Source organism: Macrobrachium rosenbergii, chromosome 9 (genome assembly GCF_040412425.1).
Source record: "Macrobrachium rosenbergii isolate ZJJX-2024 chromosome 9, ASM4041242v1, whole genome shotgun sequence".
NCBI classification, from domain to species: Eukaryota; Metazoa; Arthropoda; class Malacostraca; order Decapoda; family Palaemonidae; genus Macrobrachium; species Macrobrachium rosenbergii.
The window spans coordinates 54231108-54246134 of record NC_089749.1 but is presented as its reverse complement, the minus strand read 5'-3'; the positions used below and the strand labels follow the sequence as shown (position 1 = coordinate 54246134).

The window sequence follows — 15027 nt, the reverse complement described above, 5'->3', positions numbered from 1 at the left end:
TATACAAACTTCTTGTAATGGAGGAATGATAATTTAATTCGATGGACGAAGGGTTTTGAGAATAATAATTTTGAAGGGTTCCTTAAGCTTTTTTTGAGTCACTTTATACCACAAATTTACATGATGGTATGACTTCAATACTCCTGATTGTTTACCAAATAGCATAAAGTTTTTCTGTGAAAGCTGAAGCTTTACTGGGTAAGGAGGACTGGCTTGTTTCATTAGATGATATTGTAGCAAATCCTACACCATATGATATGAAGCCTTTAGTATAAATTGCATAACATGGGCTCTATGTTTTATGTGTTTTATTGGGTTACTTGTGAAGTTCTAGGACACAGTTTACAAATAATTTTTTAATTAATACTACAAGGGTGTAGACATAATTTATGCATAATCCAAGTAGGGGTTAGAGCTAGTTCAAGAAGAAATGTTGTTTACATTTACTGACTAAAAAATTCTTCTGTCTTTAATTTTTGATGGTGGTGGATGATTGTTAACAGTGTATGTATATTTCTTTAATTTACATATAGTACTTTTGATGATAACTCTAGAATAATAATGCTAAAAACTAGAAATTTAATTCTATACTAACTATGGTAGACTGAAACTAAAAATTATGAAAAAAGTGCAGATTGGTGGAAAGCACTCACATGAATACTTCTATGAAAGTCAAGAAGCGAGAGCTTCTGGCAGGTGAGATTAGGGGCTCCACCTAGCAGAGGTCTCCCCCTTCTACTTTTCTTTTTTCAATCTACTATTGAGCAGTCAGGTTGTCCATCCTAACTGAGAATTAACTTTCAAGCTCTGTGAGATTTTTAGGCCTTGACAAGAGCCAAGGTTTTGAAAAGCCACATGCTTGTGCAATCCAGGAACTCACAGTAAAAAACAAATTCCATGTCGAGGAGGTTTTGAGAAAGTGTACTTAGAACTGTAATTTTTTCAATTATTTAATATATGTTAAAGATATCAGCCATACAGTAAAGTGAGGGCAATGCTGTTTTTATCTTGTTTATTTCATTTATCCTGTCTGCCCTTGCTAGTTTGATATTTGTAAAGGGGCAGTCTCAAGGGTGTTTGGATGTGGATGTAATTTTAAAGATACCAGGTGTGGTTTTTTAGTGATAAATGTTACATGAGGACGAGACAACTAAAGAATGAACCATGGAATTTAGGCTATAAAGCCAGGCACTGGAGCACTTTCAGCACTTAAGATAGTAAAATGTAGGAGTTGGAGTGTTTGGGCATCAAGATAAAAAGATCTAGAAAAAAATGATGTGAAGTAAATTGAAGATCTAAAGGTGAAACTGGGAAACAACTAAACAGTTGCACTTAGAAATAACAGTTAAAGGTTGGACAGCAATATGGAAGAAAGGAAGTGGAAGTGAAGGTAAAATAAAAGGCTAAAAAGAGGGTGTAGCTAGGGGCCCAAGAATGATCAAATATGCATACTGTATAGCTATTTTTGGAATCTTACATTTGACGTACCTATCCTGTGGTCCTAACATGGCTAACTGCCCTACCAATTCAAATTAATATTTAAGAATATATAAATTAGAAGTGTGTCATTGGAATTGGACAAAAAAGTAATCATATTTGGTAATATAGATTTTTGGCTAAAATCCCTGTTGGTGGGAAAATATTTGCTCTAGGGTGGTACCAATTGAAGTGCACTTCAGGTGGAACTCACGGTTTTTTATGTCCTTTTAGTACCAGCTGTTTTGCTTTCTGTCTTTTATTTTGTGTCCATTCCCTCTGGTCTTCTCTGACTTATTTAATTTTACCTTTCTCTAACTTTCATTTAAGCTCAAATCCTTCTGGAAAGACTGATCAGACTAGAATATGACACCAGTCTCGTTAAATCTTGTTAAACTTATTTACAGTATAATGACAATGCTAGGGAAGGCTGACATTCAGTTCTCCCCGTTTATGAACATGTTATAATTTTGCTTACTTTGCTGTTTCTGCCTTTGACATTTAATTATGTACAGTAAATTGTATACATAAACAATCATGGATGAACATTGATAACGAAAGACAGATGTTGATAATGTTCCATAGTACAAGCAAAGACTTCCAATGACTGTAAGAATGAGGGTCATGGAAGAGTATCCCAATCAGGAAGTGAATGATTCATTCACCTCATGATAATTTTTGGTACTCAAGAGCAACAATTCTATTCCACCCTTACCTGAATATGCAATTTTTCTAGTCAAGATATTTGGCTCTTACATATATAATGCTTTGCAAATTTTAACTGCCTAAGCAATTAACAAAAGTTTCATCTTTTAAAACTTATTTATATGTAAATTAATGTAGGTAAATGTATATACAACATTAATCTTCTGAGTTACTTTAAAGATAAAAACTCATAAACTAATGTCTTTCTTTGTGCCAAACAATCTGACTAGTGTACATATTTCCTGTCGTTAATTCTTTTACTCAATAAAGAAAACACTCCATCTCACCTGGCCTATATCGCAGTTTATCATAAGGATCGGGTCCTGTAGCATGTAGGGAGTGGATTGAATTAAAAGAACGAGAAGACACACATGTACTGGCTCCCTCAACTCCATCTTTTGCTTCACCATCTTTTGCGTCACCTGTTTTTAACATAGGATGCATTATATAAAGGTCTACTGGTCAAAAGAATTCTTAGAGATACATAATTAAAATCATTCTAATGTAGAGCAGCAAGTCTAAAACAACTTCTCAGGGAAACACTATCCAGAATTCAACTATGCCACTGATAAAAGATCTATGATTCACCTGTTTCTTTCTTCTCATCAACGTACTCCACATTAATGGCACAGTTCACAGCTTGTTGTTCTTCAGTGTCTCCACTTAAAGTTCTCATTGCCAGTTGCTAGAATGACAGGGAAAGGGAAACAGGAAAATCAATACTAACTAAATACGTACTTGTCAACATACATGAAACTTACATAAGAGTTAAACATGTGGTGGCAATAGTAGATTTGTGTTACCAAAATGTAGGAAGTACACTTTAGTATACAAATATAACAATAGTTTATAAGCGTGTTTACACAATGGGCAAGCCAGTAATGTACCCAGTATTATGTGACAGGTTGAAATGAGTGACATCAGTAAGAAGCTTCAGTTGAAAATTTCAGTGGTGGAATTCAGGCATTCTTTTTTTTTTTTTAGAGAATTCTCTACTTTTCCTTGAAGAGTTCATGCCTTTCTTTCCCACCTTCTTTGCAGTTAATCTATCTTTTAATAATTTTTTATTTTGTCATATATTTGGTCATAAAAATGTATATAAGAGTGATGTATAAGCCCTTAAACACATTCCCATTACAACTGGCACCTACTATGGTAGACCATATGTTTATGTCAAGTAAAAGCAATGGTGATTTTCTCTTCTTATGTTCAAGTCTAAATGACTAAAATTAATAGGGATGTTTTGTTTCATAAAATAGCAACAATCCATCCTCATATGTTTATTTGTGTCACAAGTCTGAGAATTTCCTTGTTACAGGATAACCCAGTTTAAGAATTTTCCAGGACTGGATGATTACTATTGAAAAGGTTGGTTGACCAAGTACATCTTACTTGGATAAAAGATTTATAAATGTAAAATTACATTTGAACCACTGTTGCTACACTCATATGTGCCTTTTGATTCATTTCATTAATACTTCCTGTATCTAGATGCCATATTACCAAGAGCTTTTATATCATTTTAGGGATCTTCCACTACTGTCTCCAATGCCAGTGGTGCTAAGAGCCTCATAGTTTCCATCCAAGTTGGTCTGGATCATCGAACTCTAGTGCCCATGGGAGCCTAGCTGACACTATCATGCACTGATCTCCCAGGAGGTTGTGAGAAGGGGATATCCAAGTCATCTCCACCTCCTTTTCGTCACTATCTCATCTACACAGGGAACTTCCATAATGTTCCTTAAGGTATGTAAGTCTATCCTACCATCTGATGCCTAATACTCTTCTTCAGGCTTTATTCTCAAATGAATAATATCTTAGGGACTGATGGTCAGTATTAATTAATTCTATATGTTAACAAATCATTAATCGCTGTTTATTGAATACAATCTTTCCACAATCACCCTCTTTCTCTTCTGACACAGTGTGGACACACACTTTATTAGAGAGCTGATATCTCACTTGAGTTGGTCTCTCATCCTCTACCTGTACAGTAACAGGATACTTTTTTGCTAAGTATGTATATGGTCACTAATGGTTTGTATTCATGAAAAATATTCATTTCTTCAAATATATTTTAAAAAATGTTAACTGTGAACAGGGGACGTGGGGTTAAACTTTCTATACATAATCCGTACTGTATGACACCTAAAATAGCCATGGAGATACCTAATAAATTGCCAAATACTGTACTAATTCAAACTTAGCAATACCCTCGGAAGAACAAAAATAAAATTACTCAACATTACTCAAAGTGACCCATGTTTTAATTGTTTTTTACTTTAAAAAAACAGGATGGGCCACTACTGTAAATGACCTTGTCCCTACTAGGCTTTAACTATAGAGACAGAAATGAAATAACCATAAGAAAGGAGGGAGAACTATATGTTATTATGGTTAGGAAAGTACTTTAGTCAATAACAAAAGTAAACTATGATCACTGTACCTTATAGTCTACAAGTTTTTTTGGGATTGCTTGATTGAAGTGATTTTTTAGATGATATTTAAAGCCAGTCTTAGGTGACTCTGGAGTGTTCGTAGGAAGAGTGGAAGGTTCAGATGATGATTCAGACTGCATCAGTTCCTCTAATGTTGGTCGAAACTCCTTCAGGTTCTCAAGCTTGAAAGTTTCCTAAAAGAAAATATATGTAAAACATAACCATGGAATATTTACTGGATATACATAAAAGGAAAATGCAGTCCTGTATGAGGAAAATGTCGATATGCATGTCAAATATTAAAAAATGGAAGTGGGTTTACAAGAAAGGTATAATATTAGTATTTGAAAGATACACATTGATGTATGCATGTCAAATATCAGAAAATGAAAGTGGGTTTACAAAAAAGGTATGCAGTAATTAGTAACTGAAAGATATACAGTGATGTAAAACAAGTCAAACCTTCCACATATGCTTAAGATATCAAGAGGAAAAGTAAAGCACAGTATGTAGTCTACATTCAGTTTGCTATTTAGAAAGATTATTCCAACTGGAAACTATGATTTGCACTCATTTGAGATATGTTCAATGGAAATGTTTGTTATGGAAAAAATATATACAGTGTATATTTTTTATTATATGAATCATACAAGAAGTTTAGTGAACTCAATCATACTATGTAAGATTACAAAAAAAAAAATTTCTGCTGCTCACAGAAGATTCAGAAGAGAGAAATCCAGTTGTAAATGAGGCTTATATTTATATATAAAAAAAATGATCTTGTATTATCTATTCATCTGTTCATGTGGTGAACAATTGCTTATGAGAATGATGAAGTGTTCCATAAAAATAAAATCACTGAAACAGACATTGTTGCTTTCGCCACTTAAATAGATCTAAAGTGCCTTCAAGAGATGTAACATAGTAATTACTGCATAACAGTTGCCTTCAGCTTTACTGACAGAGAAATACAGTTGCCCTGTAAAAAAACTATACCCATGAAAGGATGAAATCATAAGTTTAAGGAATTCTGTATATAAAATACAAAGTTCTTGACACATTTATCCAGCTTTGGAAGAGCAGGATTGATAAATAATTTCTTTTCATAAAAATACCATCCAAATTTAAACTAACCTTAATCATTTCTTTCATAGTAGGAGACCTATGACTTTCTTCAGGACTAGGGGGTAACTGTAAAGGAGGGGTACTAGGCGGTTTCTCAGGCTGTGGAGGTGTGCGTTCTGAGGAAGCATTTGAATTTGCTGAAGCTACTGAAAAGACAGACAGCCTGGAGGATATGTTTGAAGAAATCCCAGAGAGCAAATCATTGGAGGTGTGAAGGGCAGATCGAAGACGTGTTCTGAGGAAACCACTGCCCGTTTCATTGGTTGTAGCCGTCATCTTGTTTAGCTGGGAAAAAACAACAATCTTAATACACCGAGAGCTTTTGATTAGGGTGCTGCAAGTGAGCCCATATTTGGCCTTTTACCTTATAAGATTTCACATTTTACTTCATGGATGTCAGTCATCCGAGGTTTAAAAAGAACGCTGGCATTTGTTTTACTAGATTCAACCATACTTTGTACATATCTTCAGGTCTTTCTGTGATGTGGGAGAAATTATTAATAAGCTACGCCACATATGGTAATTCTGTGATAACTAATGCTAAATGCAAGATTATTCTAATACTAGCATGAACACCTGGAAAGAGAGAATATGTGCACACGTGATTATAGGCAACTGTCAAATGTAAGAGCCATTTTTTGAGTATCAGACATTTAACCTACTTCTGTGTGAGTTGTCAGTATGGATAACTGTCACAATAGCTTGCAACTAATATTCCGAGATATAAAAATAAGAGGTTAGACTTCCTATATTTTCCAAGAAAGTGTAGCATATGGAGTTAAGCATACTATCTAGTCTTTAGTGTTTCACTATCTCAGGCTTTAAAGGTTTAGCAACCCAGTAGTCCATTTCAAAACAGGCAAAAATAACTAAACTTTATAAAAAACCAAAATATGCTATAGATTACGAAAATGTAAATTAACTACATTTCCTTAAAACTATAGGTCCATTAAAAAATTCAGGGCAGACTGTAAACTACAGTTTGGTAACTAGTTCGAACGAGTACACATGTAAAAACATTTACCCTGAATATAAAAACGTTTAGTGTGAAACTTCCAGATTTATAAAACAGAACATCTGCATCTCGAGGACAACACTAAGCACTGACATTACCTACTATAACCTCACCTATCCTAAGCATCATTATAAAAGCACAGACTAGAGACGACTTCACTACCAAAGAAAGTGCCGTCTTCATATACACAGCATCTGCTCTCTCATGAAATAGCATTTTACTAGGCATAAACCTAACCTTACCTGTTTAGTACCTAGCCTAGAAACAGTGTAGTTAGGCTGGGCCAGAGCTTCAGAAATGGCAGTTTTCTTGTAACCAGTGCTTTGCCTTATCTGTCCTAGTAAGCCGGCCACCTGTCCGAATGCACCATAGGCTGGGCAGAAGATTATGATTTTATCATTGGAGATGAACTACTAGCTCTCATTTCTCGGCAGGCCAGGCTCCCTGCACTTGATAGGCCAGGCTACCGGTAGAAGTAGGTACAGCCTACTCTAATGGAGATGTTGTTTGCTTGAAGATATGAAGTCCCCAGCGCATTTGTTAACAAATCTGAGTTGACACAGCCTTCTAACCCATTTCTCCTTCTTTGTAAAAGCAGCTTGGATCACGTTCACCTCTGCTGATAACGGAAGTGTTAGGCCATCATCGTTTTCCCCCGGAAATCCTAAGAACAGCTGACCAACTTGACAGCTACAGAGCAGGCGCGGCTTCTTCTGCAGCAGTTAGCATCGTCTGCTGCACTGCCCCTTCTATGGATAATCAGGAAAAATCACTCAAAACGTGGTTAAAATTAAAACGTTCGTGATTAGGTGTTTATTTGTCTAGAATTGTGCATAAAAAGACAAATATCCTATTTAGATATTATATGTCAAACAAATAAAACTCATGTACAGAGAAAGAGTGATCTTATTCAAGTAATTAAAGGACTTCATGTGGTTCCTGATAAATGTCGGGGAAAACACACACTTTTACGTCTGGCAGTGCAGCAAAATAATGTTTACTCTATAATTTTATTATTTAAGAACTTATAGGCCGGTAAATTAACACTATATCTATAACATTAGAATAGAGATATGATACTTATGTGTTATTTGCAAAGTGTCTACTAAAAAAAATATCCACTGTATTGGATTTGTGGCGTACGAGAGATTTTTCCCCGCAGCGTGCCTTTGTCCGGTTCTGTCAATTTGTATTTACGGATAGTACAGAATTGCTAATTATTAACAATTTAACGAACGAATTCAAATTTAAGTGATAAAATTTAATTAAACTTATGTAATTTTGACAATTAGGTTATTTATATAAAATACTGCTACTATAATACGAACACACATAAAATATAATAAAGGATTTCGAACGTCGACAATATTAGTTGTAGAATAAACTGTGCAGTGTAAAGGTCTGTGTGAATTTTGTCTCGTTTGTAATGCTTTAATGCCTCATATTTTATATTGCTATGGGTAAGTCTTTGTCGTAGCGAGTTTTAAACTGTCTGGCTATTGCTTTAACGACAGATTTTCTTAATGAGATACCGTGATATACCCTAAAGTTAAGCATTATGACACCTGCTATCATGACAGGTGTCAGTACCCAGTAATTGAAACAAGGACCTTGAGAAGTACCTGGGTAGTGGGATTCAATGTGCCTATTTCTACGGATTAATGGATTACTGCTGATCACTAATTTAAGTATTTGTCAAATTATAGGGACTCTAATTATGCATTAGAGTGCAATTATGCCCAAGAACTCAGAACATTCGCAAAATCGTAGTTGTTTACTGTTAAAGCTATTGTTTAGTACCGGTAGGCTTAACTGCCACTGGGTATTCTTGAATAGGTGATTGACTTACTGGTGTTTTATTTTTTATTTTTCCATTACCCAGGAACGGTTATTTGTTGTTTAGTTCAGTGTTCACATTAATCTGTATACGTTTTTCAACAATTAAGGTTTTCCATTCACTGACAACGTTTTCGATAAGCTTAGTGACACAATTCATACGGGTAGGCCATGCCTGGGAACATTGGTGATTGATAATAAACATTAAAGCTGACATCGATGTATGTGTTTAGGCTGAATATTCTTGGCTTCATTTTAACGTGTCTTAACGTTGATCTGCCTTGGCTTTATACTACGTACCTTAAAGGTGGTGACTGCTTACGTTCCTCTCCAACCTAGCGGATGTTGAAAAGACTTGTAGCTATAAGTATTATATGTGTGCTGTAAATAAAATACAAGTTTTAAACTAAATTTTTTACGACATTTCATCTATCCAGTCTGAATTATAGACTGCTCTGGTTAGTACCTGGTGTTATCAGGTTTTAATTTTTGTAATTTATTGGGCTGGATTACTTTGTGATAAAGGTAGTAAAGATATTGGGCTATTTTTGAGTGTGGTAAGTGAACTATCATTTTTGAAGTGCATCTTTGTGAATGTTAAGCTGTTATATTTTGTGAATGCTGGAAGGGAAAATATAGTAAAAGTATGACATTTTAAATATAAGAGAAATTTAGATAAAATTCTGTAATAATAATAATAATAATAATAATAATAATAATAATAATAATTATAATAATTATAATAATAATAATAATTATAATAATAATAATAATAATTATTATTATTATTATTATTATTATTATTATTATTATTATTATTATTATTATTATTATTATTATTATTATTATTATTATTGTATTGCTCAAGCTGAAGTGTCCATTAAATTGTAAGGCAAGCTACCACAAAGTGGAATGGTCATAAGCAAATAAAGAAAAAGTGGCTAATAGCAGGCAGATTTTAAACTAATTTAGGTGCAAATAACAAAGTAGCAATATATGAATGTATAATGGGGATGTATATATAATGTATATATGTATATGTATTCTATATATACATATGTATATGTCTGTATATGAAATATATATATGAATATATATATATATATATATATATATATATATATATATATATATATAATATATATATATATACAGTATATATATAATACATATATATATACATACATATATATGTATATACAGTATATATACTGAACTTTTTTATATACAAATATTAAGCCACAATATCTTTTAGTTGTCCATTATTAAATTCAGAATACCTTGGCAGTAACTTACAGTTAAGGGGAATTTTAATTGATAAATGCATCTGCCTCAGTCACATTTCAAACCTAGGGTTAGGGTTTAAATACAAGTGATGAACGTTTGACAGTGAACATTTGACAATGACTATTTGGCTGGAAGGCCATATGGTTAAAGTAAGTTGTCTGTCATTGAACTAAGGTACAATGAATTCACTATCAAATGAGATTTGTGTGTATATATACTATATTTATATATTTATATATATATGAAAATATAATATACATTATATATATAATGTCTATTATATGAATATATATATAATATATATATATATATATATATATATATAAAACATATATCTTATATATCTTTGTTCCTACACAATCAGTCCTTTACATAATGAATTACACACACATATATATATGTATATATATATGAAAATATATATATATATACATTATATATAATATCCATTATATGAATATGTATGTATATATATATATATATATATATATATATATATATATATATATATATATATATATATATATATATATATATATATATATCTTTGTTCCTACACAACATACAAACCATCAGTCCTTTACATAAGGAATTACTTTAAGCGAAACTGGAAGTAATTCCTCAAGTAAAGGACCTGAGTTTTGTATAGTTAGGAAAAATACAAATTACTTTAAAGATTTGTCATATTTAGGCTATATGTGTGTGTGTGTGTGGGTGTATTTTTGATAGGCTATAAAGTCTGCAATTCGTTTTTAAATGGTGAATCAGGTAGATGATTATTACTGTTCAGGAGTAGCCTACTCAGAAGTCCGGGTCCCCCTGTCCCATGCCAGAATATTTTTTCGCAGTACTAGGTGATCTGAAAGTAGTAAACTTACCGCTAGAAAAAAATTTAACTTCGAGGATGAGAGAGAGAGAGAGAGAGAGAGAGAGAGAGAGAGAGAGAGAGAGAGAGAGAGAGAGAGAGAGAGAGAGAGAGAATGGGATTTTATGTCGCCCAGCGTTTAGTTTTAAAGAAAAATTGCTGTGTGCAAAGGGATAGCTTGCAATATTGTATGATGTGAGGTCGTGATGACGAATGCCCAATTTAAATCACGAAGCCATTGTGCTGATTGCATTGGCTTGATTTGATGTGCATGTTGTAGACTATCGAAAAACATATCCAAGAACAATCGCATTGTTTACTTTAGTGCCGTGTGTAAGTTCGCGGGCAATTGATTTAATAGTGAGAATTAACGCAATACGTATGTATTTAATCGACACCTAGATTAAATACATTATATAAAAGTAGTTTTTTTAGTAATGAAATTTCCTGGTAAGAATTTTCTTGCGTGATGGGCTCCAGAGAACCAGTCTTGCACTGTCATTTATCTGTTGTCTTAGAGTAGGAAAGCTTCGTCAGTAGCTCACACTGCGCCATTGTTTTGCATGCTGTGCCTCCTGCAAGTTGTCCGTATAAGGAATTCATTCATCAGTGAAGTGTGTACAGCAAGTAGCAATGTGTGTGTGTGTGTGTGTGACCACGCGTTCGTGCTTGCATGTAATACCGATGTAGATTAAACTTTACTACCGAGTTTTTTTTCTGATGTAACTTAGTCTTCAGTGTTGTGCGTTGTTCATTGCATGACTGGTATTTGTCGATGTTATGAAAAAAAGTTACAGACGAACGTGCTGTAATTGAACAGGTGAGAATCGCCAGTGAAACCAATCACTAATAATTCTGAACTGGTTTAAGAACTTTCGTGAATGAGGTAACATAAAGAACGAGAAAGAAAACTAAAGCTTATTTACGGTAACAGACAATTACTTGGAAACAGTCAACTGCAGCAGAGCACAGATAAATCAAAAGTTAGATTGGCCTACAGCTCTTTAAGAGCCGTTGGGCGCAAAGCCTTAAAATCCCAGCCAACAAGGTCATTTACAAGTCGTGTAGCCTAACTGCATAACAAGCGGGACTGTGCGGGACAAGTTATAGGCATTGTTTCCTTGACTTTAGTGATTGAGTCATTTACGTTTAGTCTCTCTCTCTCTCTCTCTCTCTCTCTCTCTCTCTCTCTCTCTCTCTCTCTCTCTCTTCAGTTACACTTTAGACTTATGCAAAAAGTTTTGAGTTTGCGAGGAAGATAATTCTCATTTTAGAGTGTGCACACGTTCCTAATTTATTTGTGCATATCTTTTGTGCACTCTCTTGTGGAAGAAGTGATTTACACATTAGCTGTCCTCAAACGGCGTCCACGATCTTTATAAAGGCAATGGTCAAGTAGTATAACTGTAAATCCATAATATCTCAAACGGATTCCCTGCTGAGATCTTGTAGGCAGATTGCCAGTACCTCTACCTCCCATACAGAGGCTTCAATGTTACCCCACCATTCACCAGATCGAGAGTCCATGAGTCTCTTATTGTTAACTAAGGACTCTCCAGTGTGCTTGCTTTTCTGCTTAGCCTCATATGGAAAGCGATGGAATGTGAGGACGTTGAGAGAAAGGGTTGATGGTCGAAGAGTTTGGATTCTACAACGTGACAGATGATGATGGAAAAGACTGTTTTTGTTTGGTTGGGGAGGAGCAATTCTGTTTTCTTGTTTTTTTTTTTTTTTTTTGTTTGAAAGGCTATACGAGAAATATGGTTCTTGGTTTTGTAATTTACTAAAAAGAGGCATATGGTTCTTGATTTTGTGGTTTGCTAGGCTATACGGGATAAATGGCTCTTGATTTTGTGATATGCTAGGGTATACGAGAAATAGTTCTTTTTTTGTGATTTCTAGGCAATACGAGAAATATGATGGTTCTTGATTTTGTTATTTGGTAGGCCAATATATGATATGATTCGGATCTTGCTCCGGTGTGGTTAGATGCAATATTTGAGTATATTGGCCCATGCTATTTTTTTCTTAGAGTACCAGTACTTCATCTAGAGTCTAGTAGGCTACGTCGTTAATCAGCCGAAACCACGCGAACTTTTAAAAAAGTATATTTTACATATCTTCGTTTCTTTAAAACATTTCCCGTGGCCTCAGTTGATAATTGGATCACGTGCTGATTTGTGATTTTTAACTGCAATATGTATGATAACATCCCCCACCATCCCCCTTTCCTCCCCCCCAATAAAAAGTCTTGTAGTAATAATTGGTCCAGTACCAAATTTGAAACTACACAGTTCATAATTAGAATAAGACTCGAGACTGATGGATCTATAAAACGTATTTAGTTTTCAAGATACTAAAGAAAGTTTAATGCAGCTTATCTAGGACAAGCAGGACCTGTTTTTCATCTGTGTGTGTGATATTGTTAATGCGGAATATTGGTATTTTGATGACATAAGTATGTTGACGTTATCTCTCACCCAGGATGAGGTGTTTTGATAAAACCATGTTCTTCTAGGGGCATTCGTGTGATTTCCTTTGGATTTTTCGATCTGTGGTGGATTCATTTTTAGTTTTCAGAAAAGAAAACTATCGTGCCGGCTTTGTCTGTCCGTCCGCTTCGGAGGCTAGAGGGCTGCGTATTGGCTGATATTGGTATGTTGATCATCCACCTACCAATCATCAAACATACCAAATTTCAGCCCTCTAGCCTCAGTAGTTTATATTTGATTTAAGGTTAAAGTTGGCCATAATCGTGCTTCTGGCAACGATATAGGATAGGCCACCACCGGCCCGTGGTTAAAGTTCATGGGCCATGGCTCGTGCAGCATTATACCGAGACCACCGAAAGATAGGTTTGTTTTCGGTGACCTTGATTATACGTTGTACAGAAAACTCGATTTCGCCGAAGAAAGTTCGGCGCGATTTTTACTTTTTTTTTGTGCCCCGTAAGGATCGGAAGGCGGGGGGTGGGGGTGCAGTTCCGTCAGTGCACCTCACATGGTGCACTGTAAGCATTATTAAAGGTGGTTTGCGCGTCCCTTCGCCCCTAAGCTGCACCCACTTCTTAGCCTCACTTACCTCCATTCCGCTTTTCTTCACTCTTTCTGTCCATCCGCTCCAACTCTCTCTCTCTTCATTGTACTGGAGGGCTGAAAGTACCCCATTGCTGAAGTTTATGGCCGAATTTCATCAATACTAAATCAGTCATTCTTCTTGTTTTTAGAAGGAAAGCAGGAAAAGTGATCTGAGCTTTTATTTTTTATGTGGACACCGAAAAATCCTGGTTGAAGGCCGTTTGCGTGAATGAAAATCAAATTGACAGAAGTTATAATGGAACGGATAAACTAATAAAAACTAATTTGTCAGGAAATTACCTAATTAGTAAAAGCGGTGAATAAGTAATAAGAAACCCTAGTACCTTGCCGTAAAGCCTAGTCTTATAATCCAACATAAAGCCATAGTCTTATAATCCAACATAAAGCCTTAGTCTTATAATCCAACATAAAGCATTAGTCTTATAATCCAACATAAAGCATTAGTCTTATAATCCAATATAAAGCATTAGTCTTATAATCCAATACGTAAGTAATCATGTTCGTCATTATACGGTAATGTCATCATCATAATAACTAACGGAGAATGGTAATTTTACAATGTCCCGGGTGAGCTCTGCATTTGCCAGCCGGGATGGGGTATCGAGTGGGTTGCTCTATTAATTGCACTGAACCCGTGATAAATATATTTACCTCACCTGTGGTGTGGGTTTCGCTTAGGAAGGGAAATCAGTTGATGCATTGTGTAAGCATTTGTGATCTCCAGTTTTCATCAGCAAATATATATATATATATATATATATATATATATATATATATATATATATATATATATATATAATAGATAGATAGATAGATAGATATAGGCCTATAATATATTATATACATACAGTATATATATAGATATAGGCCTATAATATATATATACATACAGTATATATATAATTATATATGTAATTTTATATGTAAATATATAAATCCTATATATGTAATTTGTGTATGAATATTAAGTTACCAATTAGTTTCATTGCCAGTTCACTATGCCTCTGAATTAAACCCAAAGGGAATTCAAAGTGATAAGAGCTTCATCACCAGTGGGATTCGAACTGCCGCCAGTTTGGGAAAAATCCTTTCTGATGGCTCAGTGGTCATACCTCATAGTCATTGTTCTTCCGTTGTTCCTCAACCATTCGGCAGTCCTCACTGGTGAAGAAGCAATTATTT

General features: G+C 34.5%; 2 protein-coding genes across 18 annotated transcripts in view; one reads left to right on the top strand and one right to left on the bottom strand.

Annotated features, from left to right (window-relative positions):
- LOC136841819 (uncharacterized protein KIAA0513) overlaps nt 1-7504 on the bottom strand; it is a 52693-nt gene extending 45189 nt beyond the window's left edge. Inside the window, exons 1-5 of the mRNA XM_067109173.1 lie at nt 7002-7504; nt 5754-6029; nt 4628-4813; nt 2770-2866; nt 2469-2603 (exon numbers count right to left, since the gene is read on the bottom strand). Of these exons, the coding sequence (XP_066965274.1) occupies nt 2469-2603; nt 2770-2866; nt 4628-4813; nt 5754-6020 (685 nt within the window). The 5' untranslated portion in view covers nt 6021-6029; nt 7002-7504. The remainder of the gene's footprint in view (nt 1-2468; nt 2604-2769; nt 2867-4627; nt 4814-5753; nt 6030-7001) is intronic.
- Nucleotides 7505-8106: 602 nt separating this feature from the next.
- Nucleotides 8107-15027, top strand: part of LOC136841815 (SH3 domain-containing kinase-binding protein 1-like) — a 334418-nt gene continuing 327497 nt past the window's right edge. For 6 of the 17 annotated variants that reach the window (XM_067109166.1, XM_067109160.1, XM_067109159.1 and 3 more), the window contains exon 1: nt 8130-8219. Coding sequence is in view for 7 of the 17 variants with exons in the window: in XM_067109160.1 (XP_066965261.1) it covers nt 8216-8219 (4 nt within the window). In the remaining 10 variants the exon portion in view is untranslated. Of the gene's footprint in view, nt 8220-15027 lie in introns of all 17 variants that reach the window. The other 11 variants (XM_067109171.1, XM_067109170.1, XM_067109168.1 and 8 more) reach the window with 5 other exon arrangements.